Source organism: Danio aesculapii, chromosome 1 (assembly GCF_903798145.1).
Source record: "Danio aesculapii chromosome 1, fDanAes4.1, whole genome shotgun sequence".
NCBI lineage: Eukaryota > Metazoa > Chordata > Actinopteri > Cypriniformes > Danionidae > Danio > Danio aesculapii.
In genome coordinates this window covers 5,066,280-5,094,067 of record NC_079435.1, presented here as the reverse complement: position 1 = coordinate 5,094,067, position 27,788 = coordinate 5,066,280, and the positions used below count along the sequence as shown (strand labels likewise).

The window sequence follows — 27,788 nt, the reverse complement described above, 5'->3', positions numbered from 1 at the left end:
AACCAAAATTCTAAAATAATTACAAAATATTAATAATAACAATAAATAAACAGAGCCACACACATTTAAATTAAGCAATACTCTGTGTGAAAATATTTTTAAATACTACAATTCAATTGCAAAATTGCAAGTTGATACTACACGTATAACATGAGATGGACATCGCCATGTGTACTTGCGGCGATGCGTCATTCATAAAAGCAGAACACGCAGGATTCAACACGTAAATTCACCAATTACTCCCCAAATACATGCAAGTAAGTGGTTGGTGAACTTAGAGAGGAGTAGATTCAATTTTATAGTTACTTTCAGTATGTGTATCTGATATGATTAAAACACATCGGCAAATTATATTTTAATAGATTGTTAGACTTCCTTGTGTGTTTTACAAACGCTAAAGTTCTTGTTTTATTAGTACTTGTGTGTATTTACATGTCTAAATCATAAATTAAGCAATAGGCCGTAAAAAGGCTGCATAATTGTGATAATATAACACGTCTTTCTCAGCAGAGTTAAATTGGTCTTGTTTTCGGAAAAAAAAAAAAACGAAAAAAAGAAGCACTTTTACGACGGTCCCTTACAGAGAGTTCAGCTCAGCGCGAGCTCTCTCTGACTAAACGCATATTGCTACTGCTCAAGCAGTGCTCGTAATATCGAGCGAAAAAAGAAAGACAGCTGTGAAACATAACCAGCTTTGTCTTTTCTGTAGGGAATACAGTTTAGATCTATTTAGGGTTAGAGACAAATTAACTCAACAGAGAAATATTCTAACCAATAATATCACTTTTCCAACTGTAAACAGAAACAGACTGTCTAACTTTAATATTCTTTTCCATAACATTTTGAGACCTAAATTCTGTACATTGGGCAGATGTGACTTCCTTTTTGTTTGTTTTTTATTTATCTTTTCCACCAATTGACTCAGTTTGAGGTATCCTTCAAACTTCTGTGGTGCAATTTATTAACCTAATAAATGGTATCAATGATGTTTGGTGATTTCAGAGCTGCTGTACTGTCTGTGGTTATAACACCATTTAAAAGCGTCAGCAGTTTTAACAACTAAAGTTCTCACCATGACTTCAAGGAAAAGAGGATGTAACGTTTTAGTCTTAGTTCATCTTGTTTCGTATTCGACGTCTCGTCTGCTCGCAGTTTTGATCATCAACATTTGAAGACTTCAGGATTATGGTAGAATATTTCATTTTAACTCTTATTTAACTAAAATGGCTGAGGCGGTTTACTTGATTTCTATGTATTCAAGTGTCTATGTCTTGAGTTGACCTATTTAAGCTCTAAACATGTGGATATACAATAAAAAGATGCAGTTGGTGGTATATTCTCATGCTGTAAGTCAAGCATGGATAGTACGAAGTTTAGAAACACGGCTTTAACATTTCCAATTAAAATAGTAACAGAATTAAAGGCGGATTTCGTAATACTGCAACCTCCGTTTATTTTCAGAGTGTGACCTATGACAGCGCGGTTAAGTTGGTTTTGTTTTCGATATTCCTGACACATTCAGTGATACACGGCAATAACTCAAAAACCTCTTACCCTAAAAAGATCTAAAGTGTGTTTCCTACAAAGAGGCAAAGCTGGTTATGTTTCACAGCTGTCTATTTCTTTTTTTTCGCTCGACATTACGAGCACTGCTCCGTTTAAGCCCTCGCAATATGCATTCAGCCGGGAGAGCTCGCGCAGAGAGGAGCTCCCAGTAAGGGACCGTCGGAAAAGTGCATCTTTTTTTTCGTTTTTTTTTTTTTGTTTTTTTTGCTAAAATGACTTGTCATTCACGGTTGCATATGGGAACTTTCAGAACCTCTTCTTTTACCCTTATTGTAAAAAAAAAACATTAAAAATAGTTTTATAATCATCTACAGGAAACAATATGAAAAGGTTGTCAATCACTATAAGGGCATTTAAATAGCATTTCTTTTTACTTGTAGTGGCTGATTTGTCAATAAACAAATAAACCCAGTAAAAGAATAATTTTAAAAAATGCAATACCAGATATTTTTCACAATCTGTCTCTTCACCCTCTGTGGCTGCTTAATGAATTGCATTTCCAAAATATTTTTCTCTATAACAGCTTTTTTCAATCAAGAAGATGTATGTATATATATATATATGAACTAGAATGTATCAATAGAATGATATAATCTACATTTTCATGTCTAGTGGTGACAATTGAAATTCACAACTTTTCTCTTTACCCCTAGTGGCTGACAAAGGAATTGCATGGCCAAAATTATCCCAACTTTTGTAATATCTGTTTATTTCAGGGAGACTGGTGCATAAAACTGGTGTTATTTGATAGAATGCAAGGCGATTGTGGAGTTGCATGACCAAAACTAACCTTCTTTTTGTAATAGCTTTTTACAGAAGAGGAAGTTAGAGATAAAACTAGTGTTAATCGATAGAGTGCAATGCTCGACATTTTTCACAACCTTTCTTTTTACCCCTAGTGGCCAGTTGTGGAATTGCATGACCAAAACTAACCTTCTTTTTGTATTAGCTTTTCACAGGAGAAGTATGAGATAAAACTAGTGTTAGTCGATAGAGTGCAAGGCTCGACATTTTTCACAACCTTTCTTTTTACCCCTAGTGGCTGATTTTGGAATTGCACGGCCAAAATCAACCATCTTTTTGTAATAGCTTTTTATATCAAAGAGACTGATTCATAAATCCATTGTTATTCAATAGAGTGCAATACTCGAAATTTTTCACAACCTTTTTTTACCCCTAGTGGCTGATTAGGGAATTGCACAACAAAAAATAACCTTCTTTTTGTAATAGCTTTTCACAGAAGAGGAAGTATGAAATAAAACTAGTGTTAATCGATAGAGTGCAATGCTCGACATTTTTCACAACCTTTCTTTTTACCCCTATTGGCCGATTGTGGAATTGCATGACCAAAACTAACCTTCTTTTTGCTTTTCACAGAAGTATGAGATAAAAACTAGTGTTAATCGATAGAGTGCAATGCTCAACATTTTTCACAACCTTTCTTTTACCCCTAGTGGCTAATTTTGGAATTGCACGGCCAAAATCAACCATCTTTTTGTAATAGCTTTTTATATCAAAGAGACTGATTTATAAATCCATTGTTATTCAATAGAGTGCAATGCTCGACATTTTTCACAACCTTTTTTTTTACCCCTAGTGGCTGATTAGGGAAGTGCACGATCAAAATAAACTAACTTTTTGTAATAGCTTTTCACATGAGAGGAAGTATGAGATAAAACTAGTGTTAATCGATAGAGTGCAAGGCTCGACATGTTTCACAACCTTTCTTTTTACCCCTAGTGGCTGATTGTGGAATTGCATGACCAAAATTACCCATCTTTTGTAATAGCTTTTCACAGGAGAGGAAGTATGAAATAAAACTAGTGTTAATCGATAGAGTGCAATGCTCGACATTTTTCACAACCTTTCTTTTTACCCCTAGTGGCTAATTTTGGAATTGCATGACCAATATTAACTATCTTTTTGTAATAGCTTTTTATATCAAGGAGACTGAGACATAAAACCAGTGTTAATCGACAGAGTGCAATGCTCGTCATTTTTCACAACCTTTCTTTTTACCCCTAGTGGCTGATTACAGAATTACATGACCAAAATTACCCATCTTTTTGTAATAGCTTTTCACAGGAGAGGAAGTGAGGGATAAAACTAGTTTTAATCGATAGAGTGCAAGGCTCAACATTTTTCACAACCTTTTTTTTACCCTTAGTGGCTAATTTTGGAATTGCACGGCCAAAATCAACCATCTTTTTGTAATAGCTTTTTATATCAAAGAGACTGATTCATAAATCCATTGTTATTCAATAGAGTGCAATGGTCGAAATTTTTCACAACCTTTTTTTTACCCCTAGTGGCTGATTAGGGAATTGCACAACAAAAAATAACCTTCTTTTTGTAATAGCTTTTCACAGAAGAGGAAGTATGAAATAAAACTAGTGTTAATCGATAGAGTGCAATGCTCAACATTTTTCACAACCTTTCTTTTTACCCCTAGTGGCTAATTTTGGAATTGCACGGCCAAAATCAACCATCTTTTGTAATAGCTTTTTATATCAAAGAGACTGATTTATAAATCCATTGTTATTCAATAGAGTGCAATGCTCGACATTTTTCACAACCTTTCTTTTTACCCCTAGTAGCCAATTGTGGAGTTGCATGACCAAAACTAACCTTCTTTTTGTAATAACTTTTTATATCAATGAGACTGAGTCATAAATCCAGTGTTATTCAATAGAGTTTATTGCTCGACATTTTTCACAATCTTTCTTTTATCGCCTAGTGGCTGATTAGGAAATTGCACGACCAAAATCAACCACCTTTTTGTAATAGCTTTTTATATCAAAGAGACTGATTTATAAATCCATTGTTATTCAATAGAGTGTGATGCTCGACATTTTTCACAACCTTTTTTTACCCCTAGTGGCTGATTAGGGAAGTGCACGATCAAAATAAACTAACTTTTTGTAATAGCTTTTCACATGAGAGGAAGTATGAGATAAAACTAGTGTTAATCGATAGAGTGCAAGGCTCGACATGTTTCACAACCTTTCTTTTTACCCCTAGTGGCTGATTGTGGAATTGCATGACCAAAATTACCCATCTTTTTGTAATAGCTTTTCACAGGAGAGGAAGTATGAGATAAAACTAGGGTTAATCGATAGAGGGCAATGCTCAACATTTTTCACAACCTTTCTTTTTACCCCTAGTGGCCAATTGTGGAGTTGCATGACCAAAACTAACCTTCTTTTTGTAATAACTTTTTATATCAATGAGACTGAGTCATAAATCCAGTGTTATTCAATAGAGTTTATTGCTCGACATTTTTCACAACCTTTCTTTTATCGCCTAGTGGCTGATTAGGAAATTGCACGACCAAAATCAACCACCTTTTTGTAATAGCTTTTTATATCAAGGAGACTGAGAAATAAAACTAGTGTTATTCAATAGAGCGCAATGCTCGACATTTTTCACAACCTTTCTTTTATCCCCCAGTGGCTGATTAGGGAAGTGCATGACCAAAACTAACCTTCTTTTTGTAATAGCTTTTCACAGCAGAGCATCTGACACGTAAAACCAATGTTGATCAATAAAGTGTGATGCTCGACATTTTTCACAACCTTTCTTTTTACGCCTAGTGGCTGATTAGGGAATCGCACGACCAAAATCAACCATCTTTTTGTAATAGCTTTCACAGGAGAGGAAGTATGAGCTAAAACTAGTGGTAATCGACAGAGTGCAATTCTTGACATTTTTCACAACCTTTCTTTTTACACCTAGTGGCTGATTTTGTAATTGCACGGCCAAAATGAACCATCTTTTTGTAATAGCTTTTTATATCAAGGAGACTGAGTCATAAATCTAGTGTTATTCAATAGAGTGCAATGCTCAACATTTTTCACAACCTTTCTTTTTACTCCTAGTGGCTAATTTTGGAATTGCATGACCAAAATTAACCATCTTTTTGTAATAGCTTTTTATGTCAAGGAGACTGGGAAATAAAACCAGTGTTATTCAATAGAGTGCAATGCTTAACGTTTTTCACAACCTTTCTTTTTACTCCTAGTGGCTAATTTTGGAAATGCATGACCAAAACTAACCTTCTTTTAGTAATAGCTTTTCACAGCAGAGCATCTGACACATAAAATCAATGTTAATCAATAAAGTGTAATGCTCGACATTTTTCACAACCTTTCTTTTTATGCCCAGTGGCTGATTAGGGAATTGCACGACCAAAATTAACCATCTTTTTGTAATAGCTTTTCACAGGAGAGGAAGTATGAGATAAAACTAGTGTTAATCGATAGAGTGCAATGCTCGACATTTTTCACAACCTTTCTTTTTACTCCTAGTGGCTAATTTTGGAATTGCATGACCAAAAATAACCTTCTTTTTGTAATAGCTTTTTATATCAAGGAGCCTGAGAAATAAAACCAATGTTATTCAATAGAGTGCAATGCTCAACATTTTTCACAACCCTTCTTTTATCCCCCAGTGGCTGATTAGAGAAGTGCACGATCAAAAATAATGATCTTTAAGTAATAGCTTGTCACAGGAGAGGAAGTGAGAGATAAAACTAGTGTTAATCGATAGAGTGCAATGCTCGACATTTTTCACAACCTTTCTTTTTACCCCCAGTGGCAGATTGTGGAATTGCATGACCAAAAATAACCTTCTTTTTGTTATAGCTTTTTATGTCAAGGAGACTGAGAAATAAAACCAGTGTTATTTAATAGAGTGCATTGCTCGACATTTTTCACAACCTTTTTTTACCCCCAGTTGCAGATTGCGGAATTGCATGACCAAAATTAACAATATTTTTGTAATAGGTTTTTATATCAAGGAGACTGAGACATAAAACTAGTGTTAATCGACAGAGTGCAATGCTCGACATTTTTCACAATCTTTCTTTTTACCCCTAGTGGCCGATTGTGGAATTGCATGACCAAAAATAACCTTCTTTTTGTAATAGCTTTTCACAGGAGAGGAAGTGAGAGATAAAACTAGTGTTAATCTATAGAGTGCAATTCTCGACATTTTTAACAATCTTTCTTTTGACCCCTAGTGGCTAATTTTTGGAATTACATGACCAAAAGAAACCTTCTTTTTGTAATAGCTTTTTATATAAAAGAGACTGAGACATAAAACCAGTGTTATTCAATATAGTGCAATGCTCGACATTTTTCACAACCTTTCTTTTTACCCCCAGTGGCTGATTGTGGAATTTCATGACCAAAACTTACCTTCTTTTTGTAATAACTTTTTATATCAAAGAGACTGAGACATAAAATCAATGTTAATCAATAAAGTGTGATGCTCGACCTTTTTCACAACCTCTCTTTTTACCCCCTTTGACAGGTTGGGGAATTTCCAGAACAAAATTAGCCATTTATTCATTCATTTTATTTTTGGCTTAGTCTCTATTATTTCCAGGGTTGCCTCAGTGGAATGAACCACCAACATATCCAGCATTTGTTCAGCGCAGTGGATGTCCTTCCAGCCGCACCCCATCATTAGGAAACATCCACACACACACACACACACACACACACACTACGGACAGTTTACCTAACGCAATTCACCTATACCAAATAATTTTTGGACGTGTGGGGGAAACCGTAGCACCCAGAGGAAACCCACTTGAACATGCAAACTCCACACAGTAATGCCAACTGACCCAGCCAAGGCTCGAACCAGCGACCTTCTTGCTGTTAGTTGATCGTGCTACCCACTGCACCACTGTTCTGGCCCAAAATTAGCCATATTTTTGTAATATCATTTTATTTCAAAGAGACTGAGACACAAAGCCTGTATAAATTGATAGATTATGGTGCTTGAGATTTTTTTACAACCTCTCATTCTACACCTATGGCTTTTTATTTTACGAAAACTTATGCATACAACTACTGTTATTCAATAAAGTGTGATGCTGATTATTTTTCACAACTTTAATTTTACTTGTAATGGCTGAAAAGGGTGTTGCATGTACAATATTAATATTGTTTTTGTAATAACTTTCATTATCAGTGAAATAAAAATATGAAACAAGTTTCAATCAATGAAGGTGCATGGTGGACATTTTTTACATTCTGTTTTTACCCTTGTTGTTGATTAGCGAATTGCTTAAAATTATACATTATTTTTATCATAGGCTTTTAGCCCAGGCCCAAGGAGACATGAAACCAGTGTCACTCAAAAAGTGTAGTGGAGGACACTTAGCCCTTTACTAATTTAAGTTTTAGTATAGATTTTGACATGTTTTCTGCCTGCCAGTTTGCTCAGCTTAACCAACCAAAATCATCATAACAGTTACTCCTTGCAACTGCAGTCACTTACTATCACCCTATTATTTTCACCGTCTTTTTCAGTGTCTGATCTTAATCATCACTACATGTCCTCTTTCCAGATCCCAACCTGTTCAACTAACTTGCTGCCAATTGATCTCTTCTCTAGTCTTTGTTTAGTTGCAAAGAGAAAGGATACATATCCAAAAAGCAGGTTCAGTAATTGACATGTTCAGTACTCACCTTCAGTTCTTGCCTGTGTTTCATAAAACTTACAACATACAGTTGAAGTCAGATTTATTTGCCTCTCTGAATTATTAGCCCCCTTATTTATTTTTTCCCCAATTTCTGTTTAGTGGAGAGCAGATTTTTTTCAAGGGGCGATGCGGTGGCGCAGTAGGTAGTGATGTCGCCTCACAGCAAGAAGGTCACTGGTTAGAGCTGTTGCTGGGTCAGATGGCATTACTGTGTGGAGTTTTCATGTTCACCTTGCGTTCCTGTAGGTTTCCTCCAGGTGCTCCGGTTTCCCCCCACAAATCCAAAGACTTACGGTACAGGTGAATTGGGTAAGCTAAAATGTATGTAGTGTGTGTGTAAAAAATGAGTTTCTATAGATGTTTCCCAGTAATAGATTGCGGCAGGAAGGGCATCCGCTTTGTAAAAACATGCTGGATAAGTTGGCAGTTCATTCCACTGTGGTGACCCCAAATTAATAAAGGGATAAGCCGAAAAGAAAAATCAATGAATGAACAGAAAGCTAATTTTTTCAACACATTTTTAAACAATACTTTTAGTAACTCATCTCTAATAACTGATTTATTTTATCTTTGCCATGATAACAGCAATTAATATTTGACTAGATATTTTTCAAGACACTTTTCTACAGCTTAGTGACATTTAAAGACTTAACTAGTTTAATTAGGTTAGCTAGGCAGGTTAGGGTAATTAGGCAAGTTATTGTATAATGATGGTTTGTTCTATAGACTATCATATATATATATATATATATATATATATATATATATATATATATATATATATATATATATATATATATATATATATATATATATATATATATATATATATATATATATATATAGCTTAAATTGGAAAATGATTTTGACCTTAAAATTGTTTTTAAAAAACAACTACTTTTATTCTAGCCGAAATAAAACAAATCAGATTTTCTCCAGAAAAATTATTATTATCAGACATACTGTGAAAATTTCCTTGCTCTGTTAAACATCATTTGGAAAATATTTTAAAAAGAAAAAGAAAAAATTATAATAAAATTTAACGGGGGCTAATAATTCTGACCTTAATTGTATTTTCCCTTGCTGAATAACTAGAACACAACACAGCACCCATTAAAATATAGGGAAAATTTACATATTAAATACTACTATCACCACAACTGAAATTTGTTTATGAATAATTTGAAAAAACAAATTTCTGGACCCAATTTTCGCATAATGTCCAACAAGTCATGAACAAAAAAAAAATCATAATTGCACATAAATAAATAGCACTACATGAACATTACATCAATGAACATAAATCACATAAAAACTGTGTATATTATAAGTTTTTTGTTTTTTGCAATGTCACATCATACAACATTTTTACAGTACTGTACTAAAAAGTAAAAAATAAATAATAAAATAAATAAAAACAGTGAATGTATTGGACTTTCTAAAGTATCAAATTTCAAACTACATATAAAAATCTTTAAAAATAGAGTTTTACAAAATAACGTTTTTACTGAATATAATCATTATACACTGACTTGCCCAATTACTCTGGCTTGTCTATTTAACCTAGTTAAGCATTTAAATGTCACTTTAAGCTGAATACTAGTATCTTTAAGAAAATCTAGTAAAATATTATGCACGGTCATCATTGCAGTTAATGCAAAAAAGTATGAAATGTATTTAAAAAAAATATTTTCTCCGTTAAACAGAAATTGGGGGAAAAAATAAACAGGAGGACTAATAATTCAGGAGAACTGACTTCAACTCTGTATATTTAATTTAATAAATTCACTGATTTATTCATTTTCCTTCGGCTTAGTCCCTTTATTCATCAGGGGTCGCCACAGCTGAATGAACCGCCACCTAATCCAGCATTTGTTTTACACGGTGGATGCCCATCCAGCTGCAAACCAGTACTGGGAAACACCCATAAACTCTTACATAAACACACTCATACACTACGGACAACTTAGTTCATCAGTTTTCCTATAGTGCATGTGTTTGAACTGTGGGGGAAACTGGAGCACCGGGAGGAAACCCACACCAACATGGGGAGAACATGCAAACTCTACACAGAAATACCAAATGACCCAATCTGGAACTCGAACCAGCAACCTTCTTGCTGTGAGGTGACAGTGCTAACCACTGAGCCCCAGCCATTTTGCTGTGCTGCCTGTGGAAAAAGTAACAACTTTTTTGTTATATTTAGAATAACTTTTTGCGTGTTGGCAAGGATTACACTCAGCTAAATCCATTTAACATGTATAGCAATATTTATATGCAGTGCAATCTAGAAAAAAATGATTTATTAATTTTGAAATGCACAATTACACCCACATTTAACACCACAGAACTTTTAAGGGCTGAATAATGGCAAAAAAATGCATACACTAATTATTTTACGTTATGCACAAAGATAATAGTTACTTGTCAATTGTAAAGAATTGTAAAAAAAAATGTGATGAGTTTTGACCATTGTGTTCCAAATAAATATTCTTATGAATAACATTTTTTGTGTAATCAATTACTGTATCATAAATGTCCAATGCACACTTTAATCATTCAAAAGTAATTGACATCCCTTTATGACACCTATTTTTTATTTATATTAAAATATTAATTTTGTTTCCATATGTAGAAAGCAGCTTCCACAACTGATATCATGGACTTTATTATCCATTCTATAATTATAAATAAGTTTAATTTTAAATAATGTATAATGTTCAATTACATATTCATTTATATTTTATGTTTATTTCTTTAGTTTATAAAAATATATCTTAGATATTAATTATTATAAGTAACTGCACTATACAATGTACTTATACCGTCTGTTGCATTGTAAGCACTGAGCTCCCGCCATATGATAATTCTCTCATAAATGACATAATGCTCAATTACCAAATTTGGTAATATCGGTAATTGAGTATTACGTCATTTATGAGAAAATTATCATATGGCGGGAGCACAATCATTATTCCCTCAGACATATTACCAGCAAGATTTCGAGTCTGTAGCATTAAAATGTGAATGTAGTTTTGGTCATGCAATTCCACAATCGGCCACTGGGGGTAAAAAGAAAGTTTGTGAAAAATGTGACGCATTGCACTCTATTGAACAACACTGGTTTTATGTCTCAGTCTTCTTGATATAAAAAGCTATTACAAAAAGAGGGTTAATTTTTATCATGTAATTCCACAATCAGCCACTAGGTGTAAAAAGACAGGTTGTGAAAAATTGACGAGCATTACACTTTATTAATAACATTGGTTTTACGTCTCGTTTGCTCTGCTGTGAATAGCTATTACAAACAAAAGGTTAGTTTTGGTCATGAAATTCCACAATCGGCCACTGGGGGTAAAAAGCAAGGTTGTGAAAAATGTCGAGCATTGCACTCTATTGAATAACACTGGTTTTATGTCTCAATCTTCTTGATATAAAAAGCTATTACAAAAAGATGGTTAATTTTGGTCATGCACTTCCAAAATTAGCCTCTAGGGGTAAAAAGACAGGTTGTGAAAAATGTCGAGCATCACACTTTATTGATTAACATTAATTTTACGTGTCAGTTGCTCTGCTGTGAAAAGCTATTACAAAAAGAAGGTTAGTTTTGGTCATGCAATTCCACAATCGGCCACTGGGGGTAAAAAGAAAGGTTGTGAAAAATGCTCTGATGCTCTGCTGTAAAAACCTATTACAAAAATAGGTGATTTATAACACTGAATTTATGACTCAGTCTCCTTGATATAAAAAGCTATTACAAAAAGAATGTTAGTTTTGGTCTTGCAATTCCACAATCGGCCACTAGGGTTAAAAAGAAAGGTTGTGAAAAATGTTGAGCATTGCACTCTATCGATTAACACTAGTTTTATCCCATACTTCCTCTCCTGTGAAAAGCTATTACAAAAAGATAGGTAATTTTGGTCATGTAATTCCATAGTCAGCCACTGGGGGTAAAAAGAAAGGTTGTGAAAAATGTCGAGCAATGCACTCTATTGAATAACACTGGATTTATGACTCAGTCTCATTGATATAAAAAGCTATTACAAAAAGAAGGTTAGTTTTGGTCATGAAATTCCAAAATTAGCCACTAGGGGTAAAAAGAAAGGTTGTGAAAAATGTCGAGCATCACACTATCAATTACCACTGTTTTTTTTTTTGTCTCAGTCTCTCTGATATAAAAAGCTATTAAAAAAAGATGGGTTATTTTGGTCCTGTAATTCCGTTGTCAGCCACTGGGGGTAAAAAGAAAGGTTGTGAAAAATGTCGAGCCTTGCACTCTGTCAATTAACACTAGTTTTATGTCTCAGTCTCCTTGATATAAAAAGCTATTTAAAAAAGATAGTTATTTTTGGTTGTGCAATTCCCTAATCAGCCACTAGGGATAAAAAGAAAGGTTGTGAAAAATGTCGAGAATCACACTTTATTGATTAACCTTGGTTTTACGTGCCAGATTCTCTGCTGTGAAAAGCTATTACAAAAAGAAGTTTAGTTTTGGTCATGCAATTCCACAATCACCCACTAGGGGTAAAAAGAAAGGTTGTGAAAAATGTCGAGCATTGCACTCTGTCGATTAACACTGGTTTTATGTCTCAATCTCCTTGACATCAAAAGCTATTACAAAAAGAGGGTTAATTTTGGTGATGCAATTCCAAAATTAGCCACTAGGGGTAAAAAGAAAGCTTGTGAAAAATGTCGAGCCTTGCACTCTATTGATTAACACTAGTTTTATCTCATACTTTCTCTCATGTGAAAAGCTATTACAAAAAGATGGGTAATTTTGGTCATGCAATTACCTTGTCAGCCACTGGGGGTAAAAAGAAAGGTTGTGAAAAATGTGGAGCATTGCACTCTGTCGATTAACACTGGTTTTATGTCTCAATCTCCTTGACATAAAAAGCTATTACAAAAAGAGGGTTAATTTTGGTCATGCAATTCCACAATCAGCCACTAGGGGTAAAAAGAAAGGTTGTGAAACATGTAGAGCCTTGCACTCTATCGATTAGTACTAGTTTTATCTCATACTTCCTCTCATGTGAAAAGCTATTACAAAAAGTTAGTTTATTTTGATCGTGCACTTCCCTAATCAGCCACTAGGGTTGAAAAAATTGGTTGTGAAAAATGTCGAGCATTACACTCTATTGAATACCAATAGATTTATGACTCAGTCTCTTTGATATAAAAAGCTATTACAAAAAAATGGTTGATTTTGGTCGTGCAATTCCAAAATTAGCCACTAGGGGTAAAAAGAAAGTTTGTGAAAAATGTAGAGCCTTGCACTCTATTGATTAACACTAGTTTTATCTCATTCTTCCTCTCCTTTGAATAGCTATTACAAAAAGATAGTTATTTTTGATTGTGCAATTCCCTAATCAGCCACTAGGGGTAAAAAAAAGGTTGTAAAAAATGTCGAGCATTGCACTCTATTGAATAACAATGGATTTATGACTCAGTCTCCTTGATATAAAAAGCTATTACAAAAAGATAGTTAATATTGGTCATGCATTTCCAAAATTAGCCACTAGGGGTAAAAAGAAAGGTTGTGAAAAATGTTGAGCATTGCACTCTATCGATTAACACTAGTTTTATCTCATACTTCCTCTCCTGTGAAAAGCTATTACAAAAAGATGGGTAATTTTGGTCATGCAATTCCACAATCAGCCACTAGGGGTAAAAAAAAGGTTGTGAAACATGTCGAGCCTTGCACTCTATCGACTAACACTAGTTTTATCTCATACTTCTGTGAAAAGCTAATACAAAAAGAAGGTTAGTTTTGGTCATGCAATTCCACAACTGGCCACTAGGGGTAAAAAGAAAGGTTGTGAAAAATGTCGAGCATTGCACTCTATCGATTAACACTAGTTTTATCTCTAACTTCCTCTTCTGTAAAAAGCTATTACAAAAAGAAGGTTAGTTTTGGTCATGCAACTCCACAATCGCCTTGCATTCTATCAAATAACACCAGTTTTATGCGCCAGTTTCCCTGAAATAAACAGATATTACAAAAGTTGGGATAATTTTGGCCATGCAATTCCTTTGTCAGCCACTAGGGGTAAAGAGAAAAGTTGTGAATTTCAATTGTCACCACTAGACATGAAAATGTAGATTATATCATTCTATTGATACATTCTAGTTCATATATATATATATATATATATATATATATATATATATATATATATATACATCTTCTTGATTGAAAAAAGCTGTTATAGAGAAAAATATTTTGGAAATGCAATTCATTAAGCAGCCACTGAGGGTGAAGAGACAGATTGTGAAAAACATCTGGTATTGCATTTTTTAAAATTATTCTTTTACTGGGTTTATTTGTTTATTGACAAATCAGCCACTACAAGTAAAAAGAAATGCTATTTAAATGCCCTTATAGTGATTGACAACCTTTTCATATTGTTTCCTGTAGATGATTATAAAACTATTTTTAATGTTTTTTTTTTTACAATAAGGGTAAAAGAAGAGGTTCTGAAAGTTCCCATATGCAACCGTGAATGACAAGTCATTTTAGCAAAAAAAAAAAAAAAAAACGAAAAAAAAGATGCACTTTTCCGACGGTCCCTTACTGGGAGCTCCTCTCTGCGCGAGCTCTCCCGGCTGAATGCATATTGCGAGGGCTTAAACGGAGCAGTGCTCGTAATGTCGAGCGAAAAAAAAGAAAAAGACAGCTGTGAAACATAACCAGCTTTGCCTCTTTGCAGGAAACACACTTTAGATCTTTTTAGGGTAAGAGGTTTTTGAGTTATTGCCGTGTATCACTGAATGTGTCAGGAATATCTAAAACAAAACCAACTTAACCGCGCTACGAATGACTGATCTGGGGCCAGCTGCTTATACATGGCTACAATTTTAAGACTAAGACAACCACTAGCAGCCCACATAAAAAAATACTACAGTAAATGAGTAAAAGTATAGTAATAGTTGTAACTCTTTGTTAATGAACGCTCCAGTATACTGTAGTATTAACTATAGTGAACTGTAGTATACTTCAGTCGTTACTAGAGTAAACTGTGGTGTGTTGTAGTATAATATACCCTATAGATATATACCCTTAACTACAGTATTTATTCTTTTTCTTTGGCTTAGTCCCTGTATTCATCAGGGGTCGCCACAGCGGGATGAACCGCCAGTATTTAGTAATTTATTTATATTACTGTATTTGTTGCGTTACCATAGTAACTATAAAATTTACGCTACAGATTTATTTATTAAGTGCTTTGTCATATTATGGCTCAAAAACACTAATATTTACTTTAAATTACTATAAGATGAGGGTAGTTGGGTGGCATGGTGGTGGCTGGAAGGGCATCCGTTGCGTAAAACATATGCTGGAATAGGTGGTTCATTCCGCGGTGGCAACCCCTGATAAATAAGGGACTAATCTGAAGGAAAATGAATGAATGAATGAATGAATGAGGGTAGTTGGGCAGCTTGGTGGCTTAGTGGTTAGGTTCGAGTCCCGGCTGAGCCATTTGGCATTTCTGTGTGGAGTTTGCATGTTCTCCCTGTGTTGGCGTGGGTTTACCCCACAGTCCAAACACATGTGCTATAAGGGAATTAGGTAAACAAAATTGGCCGTAGTGTATGAGTGTGTGTGTAAATGCAAGTGTGTGGGCATTTCCCAGTACTGGGTTGCACCTGGAAGGGTATCTGTTGTGTAAAACACATGCTAGAATAGTTGGCGGTTCATTCCGCTGTAGCAACCTCTGATAAATAAGGGATTAAGCTGAAGGAGAATAAATGAATGAGGGTAGTTATCCAAGGGGTCTTAAAGGTTGCTGTTTTGGATTCAATTTAGGGTGATCATCTTTTTTATACATGATTTAAAACAGCGTTGATCAATCTTGACTAATTTTGCGTAGTCTGAGCAGTTTAGCAACCTCTCCTCATATTTGTCATGAAGGTTTTGCTGTTTTGCAGGTCTGTCCAGCTCTTCTGCTTCAGTCCTTCATCTGGTTCTCTCTGATGGCAACAGGTTAACATTTTATCTGCAAATACAGTACACATTTGTACATCTTTATGCAAGATCTTTTATAATGTCAGTCTGAAACCGAATTGCTTTACTGGCAGCACATTTGCTTAAATGAACTTTTCTTCACCCTGTGTCACTTCAGCAAACAGCCACAGTTTGCGGTTTTGCTTTCACACTTACAGATATTTACAGTCACAAAGAAACAGGCTCAAGTTTTCACAGTTAGCATTTTGAAGAGCCATTTGTAACTACTAATGAGTCTGGGGATCCAGCATTGGGTTTTGCTGTCAATTTATCAAATCTTTTCTGCTCAGGATGATGTATTTATAATGAAGTTTCATGAATGAGGAGTCCTGCGCAAAGACTGTTGATTAATATCTGGATTTGTTAAATATTATATACAGTAGTCAACATTTGGAGTGGACTAAAATATGTGAAAGTCTTGGAACTTGTTGCAGAATCTGTAAAATAAGAGAGATCAAACATGCTAGGCACCTGTTGAAGATACATACTTATTTTTACATAGAAGTTATTCGAATAACATCCTTCAAAAGTTTGGGAATCTTTGATTCATAAAGCGTTAATTCACCCAAAAATGACCATTCTTATATTAATACAATTATTCATATCAGAAAGAGATTTCTGAGCTTCTGAGACATTCAAAGTCCACAAAATAATCCAAAACACTGTCCAAGAAAACTTGAGTGACAAAAAACTATTTAGTTTACTCATGTAAAAATGCTAAATCAATAAAGATGATTTGATTTGATTACTCACTTAGATTAGGTTGCATGTTCACACACCCTTCACTTGTTCATGAGTTTATATCTTCTGTTGAAGACAAAAGAAGACATTTTGTAAAATGTCTGAAAGACTCTCTGCCATCCACACTGGACCCACATCAGTTTGCCTACCGTGGCAACAGGAGCACAGAAGATGCCGTCTCCATAGCGCTGCACTCTGTCCTCACACACCTGGACAATAAAAACACTTATGCACGAATGCTGTTTGTTGACTTCTCAGCATTCAACACTGTCATACCCTCTAAGCTAATGATCCAACTCAGAGACCTGGATATCAACGCGTCTCTCTGCAACTGGGTTATGGACTCTCTGACTAACAGACCTCAGAATGTTAGATCAGGCCACATCTGCTCTACCACCATGAGCTGAGCCCCTTCCTCTACTCCTTTTTCACCATCGAATGTAGGCCTGTGAACAGATCCAACACCATCATCAAATTTGCAGAAGACACCACAGTGATTGGTCTGATCAGCAACAATGATGAGACTGCCAACAGGGAGGAGATACAGCATCTGGCCACTTGGTGCACCGACAATAATCTGCTCCTTAACACCGGCAAGACCAAGGAGCTCATTGTGGACTTCAGGAAGGGACGAACAGGCTCACATGATCCCATCCACATTAATGGGATGTCCGTTGAGTGTCTTATCCTTCAAGTTCCTGGGGACCCACATCTCAAAGGACCTTTCCTGGACCACCAACACCTCCAGCCTGGTCAAGAAGGCTCACCAGCGCCTATTTTTCTTAAGGCAACTTAAGAAGAACCAGCTTTCATCAGCTGTCTTGGTGAACTTTTACCGCTGCACAATAGAAAGCATCCTGACCAACTGCGTCACAGTCTGGTATGGAAGCTGCTCTGTTGCTGAGCGTAAGGCACTGCAGCGGGTGGTGAAAACTGCCCAACGCATCACAGGGACCACACTGCCAGCCATAGAGGACATCCAGAAGAAACGGTGTCTGCACCGAGCATGCAGTATTCTTAAGGACACCTCTCACCCTGCTCACAGACTGTTTTCTCTCCTGCCTTCCGGCAGGCGCTTCAGGCTCCCCCGGACAAAAACCAGCAGACTGAGGAACAGCTTTTTCCCCAGAGCTGTCTTCCTTTTGAACTCTGCCCCTCACTGACTCTTTTGCCGCCCCAATACACCCCCCACACTCCTCTAACTTAAACTCCTCACAATCACTGCACTATTTAACATTTGCACATTTAAATTTGCACATATTCATTGCACTGATTCACTTATCTGAACTGTACATACCCACGGCACATGGACATTTCTAATTATGTACACACTCACTGTACATATACATTTGTAATTATGTTTATTTATCTGCACACTTCTGATTATGAATAGCTACCTGTACATATATTCATGTATTGTAAATCTCTATTCATAGCTAATACAACCTGTATATAATGTTCATAGTACATCCATCTGTAAATATCACTATAGTTTTTCCTATAACTGCACTTTATAACTTATACCTGTATCCTGCACTTGCTGCTGTTGCACTCCTGGTTAGACCTAAACTGCATTTCGTTGCCTTGTGCTTGTACATGTGTAATGACAATAAAGATGAATCTAATCTAATCTAATGCATACTCTGTATCTACAATTACATTGGTGTATATTGCAGGTGTGCAGTATGAGGTTTCTCATATCATCAGCAGTATGTGTGCAGTTCGGCAGTCGACAGCACTCATTCCCTGTCGATATGATGTCTATCATCGAATCGGGAACCAGGTGAGCTCCGCCGAGTGGCTCCATGAGAAAGCAGCGAAGCCAAAGGTCAGGGTCTCTCAGGACCCAGCGTTTGCAGGCCGTGTGGAGTTTATGACGGACTCTGGAAACTGTTCACTGGTGCTGAGGGATGTGGGAGTCAGTGATGCAGGAATCTTCAGTTTTATGCTCATGGATGATTCTGGACGCAACTGGACAAACACACAGGGAGTCCATTTAGAAGTAACAGGTCAGTGGAGTATTTATATTTCTATGTAGCTTTAGTCAAATTTCAGTTCTCACATTAAAATGGAAAAATGCTTTTCTTACTTTGAGATTTTATCTTGTTTCTAGTCCAAATATCAAAAATTCATGGTCTCAACTCTAATTCAGCATAAAAGGTGTTCAACTGGGTTGAGGTCAGGACTCTTTGCAGGCCAGTTAATATCTAAAAATTCTTTTTAATCTTTTTAAATAATAAGTCAAAATTAAGTGAGTTTTTCCACAAAACAAGTAAAATAATCTGCCAGTGGGGTAAATAAAATAGTCTTATTTCAAACTAAAAACAAGATTATTTTACTTAACCCGGGGGTCGGCAACCTGCGGCTCTAGAGCCGCATGCGGCTCTTTAGCGCTGCCTAGTGGCTCCCTGGAGCTTTTTCAAGAATGTTTGAAAATGGAAAAAGATGGGGGAGGGAAATACATTTTTTGTTTTAATATAGTTTCTGTAAGAGGACAAACATGACACAAACATTCTTAACGTTTTCTAATGCTGTAAAATGTGTAGAATAAATATTAAATTTCAAAAGTTTTGTCAACGAAGATTTGCGTCATAGCCTACGACACACGTTTCTATCAGCAGGGCGGGATGCCAGGCAGGTGACTGTTGTAAACAAACCGGCGGCTGAGTGATGGGTAATGGATCCCAAAGGGAAAAAGAGAAAAATAACTGAGGAGAACAGAGGATGCTGCTGTGTTTTACCCTTGCACTGACTTGCTTGGCATTTGAACAGAAATTAAACTTAAACTGTATTAATTAGATTTTATATACTTTAACTTTTCAAAAGGCTGCTGTTTTATTTTTATAAATGCAGGCTGCGTTTTATTGCACTCTGTTTGTTGCCCCGATGAGGGCCACGTTATGCACGTTCCATTTTGTTGTTGTTTTTTCGAATCCTCAAAATAAAAATGACATCAAAAATCGGATTTCTTTATTGCATTTCTTTAATTTCATCAAAGCAATGAAACATGGTTCATTAATATTGTAATGAAGTTAAACTTGAGGCGGCATCGTACAACAGAGTAGTCACGTGGTGCGTCATTCTTTACAGGATGCGCTGCAGGGAAAATAAACATTTAATCATGAAGGCTCATTATGTATTTGTAGCCAACTTAGTCATTTTGATAGTAGGCTAATATAGATATATAAAGCATGTGTTGCCTTCATTATAAGGCTTTTAATTTTTTGCGGCTCCAGACATACTTGTTTTTTGTTTTTTTGGTCCAATATGGCTCTTTCAATATTTTGGGTTGCCGACCCCTGACTTAACCCATTGGGAGAATATATACAGTTGAAATCAGAATTATTAGCCCTTGTTTGAATTTTTTTCTGTATATATCTCCCTAAATATTTCCCAAATGACGTTTAATAGAGCAAGGAAATTTTCACAGTATGTTTAATAATGTATTTTTTCTTATTCGTTTTATTTTGGCTAGAATAAAAGCAGTTTTTAATAATAAAAAAAATGTTTTAAGGTCAAAATTATTAGCCCCTTTGAGCTATATTTTTTCGATAGTCTACAGAACAAACCACTGTTATACAATGACTTGCCTAATTACCTTAACCTGTCTAATTAACCTAGTTAAGCCTTTTAATGTGACTTTAAGCTGTATAAAAGTATCATGAAAAATATTTAGTAAAATATTATTTACTATCATTATGGGAAAGTTAAGATAAATCAGTAATTAGAAATGAGTTATTAAAACTATTATGATTAGAAATGTTGAAAAAATATTCTCTACATTAAACAGACATTGGGGAAAAAATAAACAAGGGGGCTAATAATTCTGACTTCAACTGTAGCTTGTTTTATGGAAAAACTCACTTAATTTTGACTTTATTTCTGAAAACAAAACAGATTTTTTTAACTTTAAGAATTTTTAGATACTGACTGGCCTGCACACCCCAATTGAACACCTTTCATCCAGAATTAGAGTTGAGAATGTGAATGAGGCCTTCTCATACAACATCAGTGCCTGACATCACAAAATATACATTGAATGGTCAAAAAGTTCCCATAAACACACTCTTAAACCTGTGAAAAGCCTTCACAGAGGAGCTGATGTTGTTATAGCTGTAAAGAGTGGGCCAACCCATATTAAATCCAATATGAATTAAAGGATTTAATAAAAATTATTATTTTTTTCTTCTGTTAAACACAAAAGAAGATTTTTTTTAAATGCTGGTGTGTGGCACCCATTGATTTTTCAACCCAGGCTCATTCTGAAAATGTACCCCTACATACATTCCTGGAGAGCGCCAAAGACGTCCCAGGAGATATATTTTTTTGCAGTTTTTGTTTTCAGGAATTCACCAGAGGCCGCTGTGTACGCATTTTGAAATCTCAAATTTCTCTCGCAAGTGGCATTCACACCTGCTGTTGTCTCGTAAATCCACCAGAGGCCGCTGTTGACTGACTGACTGACTTATCGACTGATCCGTCCACACCTTCCCTAAACCCAACCGAGAGTTTTAAAAAGCAATCCAGAAAAAGAATAGACCTGGCCAGATTTTTACCACGTTTTCAGATTTTACCACATTCTCACCCTGTTATTTACTTGTTTATTTTATTTTTTGGCTTTTGTTTTTGTCTTTCCCGTCCTATGGAACTGTTCTTTGCTGGACTCAAACCACGTCATCTTGATCAACTCCTCTCGGTGTCTCAATCCGCCAACGTAGGTGAGGTATCTGGACAAACTGGTAACTGTGTCATACCGCCCCATAGCATTAGTTTTAAAGACGAAATGCAGCCATATGTACTTCTGGCTACATAATTTGCGATCTCCAGAAATGTATATAGGGCTACGATTTCAGAATGAGCCCATGTTGTTGTCGTAATCCTTCCAGATCGCTGGTAAACACACAGATCACATAGATCTAATCTGGCGGTATATGGACTACAAGATCCAGTCATGCAACACACACGCACCTGCTCCAAGTCTTCATTGATTTGACTCACACAGCTGAAGCTGCTCATGGACTCATTACTGGACTATTTATACAGCACACAAACACACAGAAGGTGCTGAGTCTTGTAATACATTACTGTGAACATAACGACGCGTTTCCCTTGCCTAGTCTTGCCGTGTACCGATCTTTGCTTTGTTTTGTTTGTTTATTCATGTCTGCTGCCTGCCTTTGACCCTCTGCCTGCTTATTGACTATGACTCTGAATTTTTGGGTGAATTATCCCTTTGATATTGAAGCTCATATGATGTAAAGGCAATATAGTGTATTTTGGGCTCATTACACCTGCTTATTGCGTTGCTCCAACATCACAATCCTCAAGAATCTCTAATCATAGATGTCTTCTTGCTGGTCTAGATGCGGAGGTGGAGGTACAGACCCAGTCTGATGTTGTGATGGAGGGAGACTGGATTTTCTTTAGCTGCGGTTCATGCATCCCCTCCATGACTGTACCAACCTACACCTGGAGGAAAGACGGACATCTGCACAGTCAGTACTATGGGAACAACATGCTTGATCTGGAGTCTGTCAGGCTGGAGGACGGCGGACTGTATTTGTGCATCATTAGCGGTCACGAGGAACTCAACTCCACACATGTTAACATCACCGTTAGACCTGGAGGTGAAAGCAGAGATCAACACTTTATTTGAAAGCATAAACATAATGAATCCTTTATAATGAATCCTTAATTCCATAATTTGAGTATTGCTATGTATCGTGCATACCATTTCACGTTTATTGGTTATTTAGGTCCTCCAAAGAGCGTCTCAGTGTCTGTCAGTGGATCTGCTGTAACAGTGTCTGGAGATTCAGTGACTCTGAGCTGCAGCAGCGACTCAAACCCTCCTGCTGTCAAATATATCTGGTTTAAAGAGACTCAAAGCTCAGCTGTTGGATCTGGACAGAGTTTTAGTACACTAGATAGTGGACGCTACTACTGTGAGGCTGAGAATAAATACGGCTCTCAGAGATCTGAGTCTGTTTCAGTCACTGATAAAGGTAAGGATCATCCGTGGTAATCTTGATAAGGAAGATAGCTTCAATCCACCTATTTTTATGTTCATTGTGGAATATGCTATACAAATGCTTAATGGATTAGAGATAGAGATTGTTAACATTTTAAAAATGTGCATTAAGAAGTATTATTCACACAACTGGGTAATATAAACCTTTTATCGGATACCAAAAAATGCCAACAAACTTTTGTAGCGGTATTTGGCTAATAAAGTGGCCAGGGGTTAAAAAACCCACTACAGTTTCTCAAATAATCCAATTGAATTAAAAAATTAAGCTTCAACAAATGCATGGTTTAATCAGGTAAACCAAATCAAATATTCAATCAAACAAGCAAAACAATATATTCATAAAGAAGAAAACAAAAAACAAGCTTTAACTTTAACACATTTTAGTTAAACTCAACATAAACCAAACAAACTTAAATTTCCAGGCCTATTAATTAATACCTATTAATTACCTCTTTACAAAAAACAATCAACGGGTGATAAATCCACCAGCCATAAAGATATAAATCAAGTAAACCACTTCTGAATATACAAAAATCAATATTAATCACATTTACCCACAAACAAACAAACAAATAATAATAGTAATAATATTTCAAGGCCAAACTCATCACACATTAACGAACTTATAGAACTCAATTATACACTTTTTATGGTAGATTTTCCATTTGTGCATGCTGAAGCAATTGTGAACTCAATGCACTCTGTAAATGTCTCTCTACCATGTACTCAATTAATCTTTTGGACATACATACACACACAATTATAAATTGGCAAAACATTATAATCAAACAAGAGAAAAAACATTTGCTTACCCGATCACCCGTTGATGCTACTGGGCCCAGAAAAACTGCAACAAACAAATCCCGATCACAACAGTGATCAAACATTCAAACAAAAAGAAAAAAAAACAAAACAATTAGGCAACTCGAGCGCCAAAATAAAAATAAACACGCACCTCACTCCACAAACAAACCCGAACGCATGATACGTTCACCACGCATCATAAAAACCTCCGCCAAAAAATAACAAACTCTCCCTTTCATAAATGTCGCTGCATCAACGTCCGCATCAAAACATACGCGTACAATCGCACTTTTAATATCGCGCCTAACTTCAAGGAACACTGCCACTCCCTCAGAGTAAGGCCAACCAACACGAAAACTGAACAGAACAGAATCGAAGCAAACCACTACGCAGCGCGCTCTCTACAAACACACAGTCAGCATGACCCTGTGACCCGGAATCATCTGCATGCTGACTGCGTGACAAGGATTGAATGAGAGAGAAAGAGAGCCACCATCCAAGGCGCTCTAAATAACAATAGCTGTGTCACCACTATCGCGCCTAAAGCGAGCGAGCCAGAGCGAGCCAAGGCCAGTCGCGTTTCCACTATCACTTCCGGGGCGTAATCGGGCCAAAGCGGGGCTTTCTTGGGGCCAGCGTCCGGCCTTTTTCGGCCCGCCGAATACCTTGGGCCAAGGAGGGCCAACTGGGGCTTCGGGGCGGGGTTACGTACAAAGGCGGAGTTTTCCTGTCAGGTAAAGAGGAGACAAGATGCTTTCTTCCCTTACATTTGTTTTGCTATCGCGCTAGCCTTGCAGCCAAAATCTGTGTTCGAAGTAAATGCCGCCGAACTCGAATGTCCTTATCCAGGGATCGCTGTCTGGCCTTACACCAACAGACCACAAACAGTAAAAAAGCAATCGCTTCGGTGTTCTCCATCTTCCAGCTCTCGTAGTGATGCCAGGTTGTGTTTGTGGTTATAATTTGAGTGTTTTGTTCCCGCTGAAGTGGGCGGGTTGTGTGACGGGTTGTGTGACGTTTGATTCGGGGGACGTTCTGGGGGCGGTGTTTGCGTGACGCGCTGCGAGCAACTAGCGCGACAGTGGAAACGCGACATGATTTCGGCCTCATTTCTCAACCTCCCGGGCTATTGGCCCAGCCTGGCCCGATTAAAGCCCTGGCTCGCACTGGCCCGATAGTGGAAATGCGGCTATTGTATCAGCTGACAGCTGTCATCCAATCACACAATCGCTTATACCATAATAAGGAAAAAACCTAAATGACGACCGTCACACTATAATGGAAACACATTTATCAAATAAATTCTAGTATGCGCATCAAAAAAAAGTGTTGTGATTTTGTTTGTGCAGATCATGTGATCACAAAAATAAGCTTAATGGGACGCATTATTGACGAACCAGCATTTCGAGCACATAGTAAAACATCTGAAATGTTGTTTTGCTCATTTCTAAAATCCCTCAGCCAAAGTCTGTCATCACAGTGGTTCAGTATTATCATTAATACTATTACCTCCAGAACTGTCTTGAGCATTTTTCTGTTTCCAAAGAGAGTCTTAAGCCTCCAAAAGCCACCACATTGAGTTCATTACATTCCGTCTTTGTCTTCTGAAGTATAACTCATTTATTAGAGAAGAAAAAACACCACATCTCCCAATGCATTCTGTTCATTTTGGCTCATTAGATTGAAACTCTTCTTTATTCACTAATGTTTTACGCATTATTCCTGTTTTGTGCATAAATCTAATTCGCATCTTTAAGTGGAAATGTTACTATTGTCTGTATATAAAACACTTGCTCTATTTGACCTGCACAGGTGAAGAAAGCAGCTCATCTTGGATCATGGTGACAGCAGGAATTGCTGCAGCTGCTTTTGTGACATCTGTGATCCTGATAGTTTTAATTCGGCTGTTGATCAGAAGGTGAGAGAGACTCTCTACATGAAGATTCAGAGTCAGTTTGTGTTCATGATCATTCCCTCTTCTTCATTCACAGGAAGCGAGTGACTCCATCAGAAGAGAAAAAACACAGAGAACGCTGTAAAACGGTATGTAAATCTCCTTGCGTGTGATTGGTCAGTGATAAGCGAATAATTAATCCTCTCATCATTGTCAGGTGGAGTCTCCTGAAGACCCCTACATGAGCCTTGACCCCAAATCCAGATGCTCAGAATATGACACACTGGACGTGAGTACAGTACATCTACAGATAGAACATCTGGGCTGCATTTATAAATAATGTTATCTTATAATAGGGTGTAAAGACTCTAAAGGTCTCTAACATCTTCACTAAAGTTATACCATTTGTTGGTGTGTTCCTTGAACTATGACTTAAAGAGGTTGCTTAAGGTTAACCTTCTTATGTATGACGATGTGAGTTGTTTGATATGGATGTGAGGAACTCTTTACTTAATCTAAATCTAATCATAATCTAAATTTTAATGTTGTATATATATATTTTCTTCCTTGTCAGGGAGATGGTATTAATATGCAGGGTATTTAATTTGCATTTAAATGACAACCATGTTTTCAGTTTACTCTGTTTCTTGTTATGAGTGGTCCAGTCCAACCTTACGAAAGTATGACTTAAAGATTGTATAATTAATTAAGAAAGTGTCGCAAAACGATGTCCCTAGAATGCGTGTGTGATGTTTCAGCACTAAATAACACACAAATAATCCAGAAAAACAAACAAAAAGTGCTCAGGGGTAGCTCAAACATTTGGTCGGTGCTCTTTGGGTAAAGGATTCATCAAAACAACAACAGGAATCAGTCCAAGGCACTCAAAAAATTTGGAAAATAAAAAAAAAATGTTTTATAAGTCTCTGAAACTGACCCTTTTAGACTTCGATCCTATTTGTGTGGCATTTTGGTGACTGCCGCTTTAAATTCAAATGAGATTGTGCTCTCTTCAAAAGAGGGCGGAGCTATAAATGCCTGTGTGTCAGCATAGTGGCCGAAAACGGGGCGTTATCTCTGTGAAAAACTGAAAATGCAAACAAAAGTGTCTCAGAAGAAGGCAGTCTATGCATACTCCACTGTTCATTTGTGCTTCATCTAAAACTTCACGGTTATAATCCTCTTAGTCACTGACATTATGTTGCCACAACTGTGTTTAAACCCCTTATTAAAGTGATTTTTCGCATAACAGCTCCCCATACAACTTAACTAAGAAGGGTTTGAGTAATCTTACTCATTCATATGCTCATTTTGTTCTCTAGAATATAAAGAGATCCTGTGAAAACACGGACAGCCCTGAAGATGAGGATTCTGCATATTATAATATTAAGGAATGATTTATTCATGTTTTATATGTACTTACATTCTCAGTCAAATTCATTGTAACATTACTAAGATTTCAACACTCTTACAGAATTAATTATTTGATCCACAAGCTATGCTAACTCTGTACAGTTTTTTTCATATAACATAGCGAACTCCTGGTGCAAAGAATCAACAGAAAAACTAATATCACAATCTTTAGTGATGAGCAAAAACAGCTTAATGAAATACTCTAGAGAAACAGCACTTGTCCATTATGATTACAATGTGTGTGCGTGTTTGTATGTGTGTTCTGCAATTTACACCCCATGTCCACAAGACATAAGACTTTCAGGAGAGCTTTGTTTACAGAAGTCTGAAACAAGTCATAAATTATTCAAAATAAAAGGAGTTATTTGTATGGGCTATACGCACACAGACTCTTATTTTTAGCCTGGCAGCCCATGGGCTTCCGGTGAACTGTTTTTCCATTACAAAATTTTCACGTTTAAGATCTGATTCCTTTAAAAATTACCAATCTTCACTGCCTGTTAGATATACAATTTAAAGTGGATCTTAGACCGGACAATAAGTACTGCATTAGATTCCATTTCCCGCTGCCATGTCATTAAAATATGACAGCTTACATTTCCCCATTTACAATGGAATTTCTGTGCCAGCCTGATGCTACTGATTCTTTCATCTCATTATACGCTTCAACAACTAAATGAAAGCGTGAGTTTATTTAGCTGAATGAATTATAATAACATTACAACATCAGTGCTGTAAAAACAACCTTGTGACATTGAAAATAGTCACATTAAGCTTTCACTGAAAGTTTATCAAAACTCTCGCTGTGCATATAGTCTATTGGCAAAATGATTATTTT

General features: G+C 36.4%; 1 protein-coding gene across 1 annotated transcript; it reads left to right on the top strand.

Annotated features, from left to right (window-relative positions):
- The first annotated feature begins 1,100 nt into the window (after positions 1-1,100).
- si:ch211-286b5.6 (sialoadhesin) lies at positions 1,101-27,325 on the top strand. The gene is made up of 9 exons (XM_056456146.1): positions 1,101-1,188; positions 15,992-16,046; positions 18,485-18,817; positions 22,172-22,435; positions 22,565-22,813; positions 25,456-25,561; positions 25,635-25,686; positions 25,755-25,826; positions 26,860-27,325. Exons 1-9 carry the CDS (start codon positions 1,186-1,188, stop codon positions 26,932-26,934), a joined length of 1,209 nt encoding a protein of 402 aa, XP_056312121.1. The 5' UTR covers positions 1,101-1,185; the 3' UTR covers positions 26,935-27,325.
- Positions 27,326-27,788: the final 463 nt, after the last annotated feature.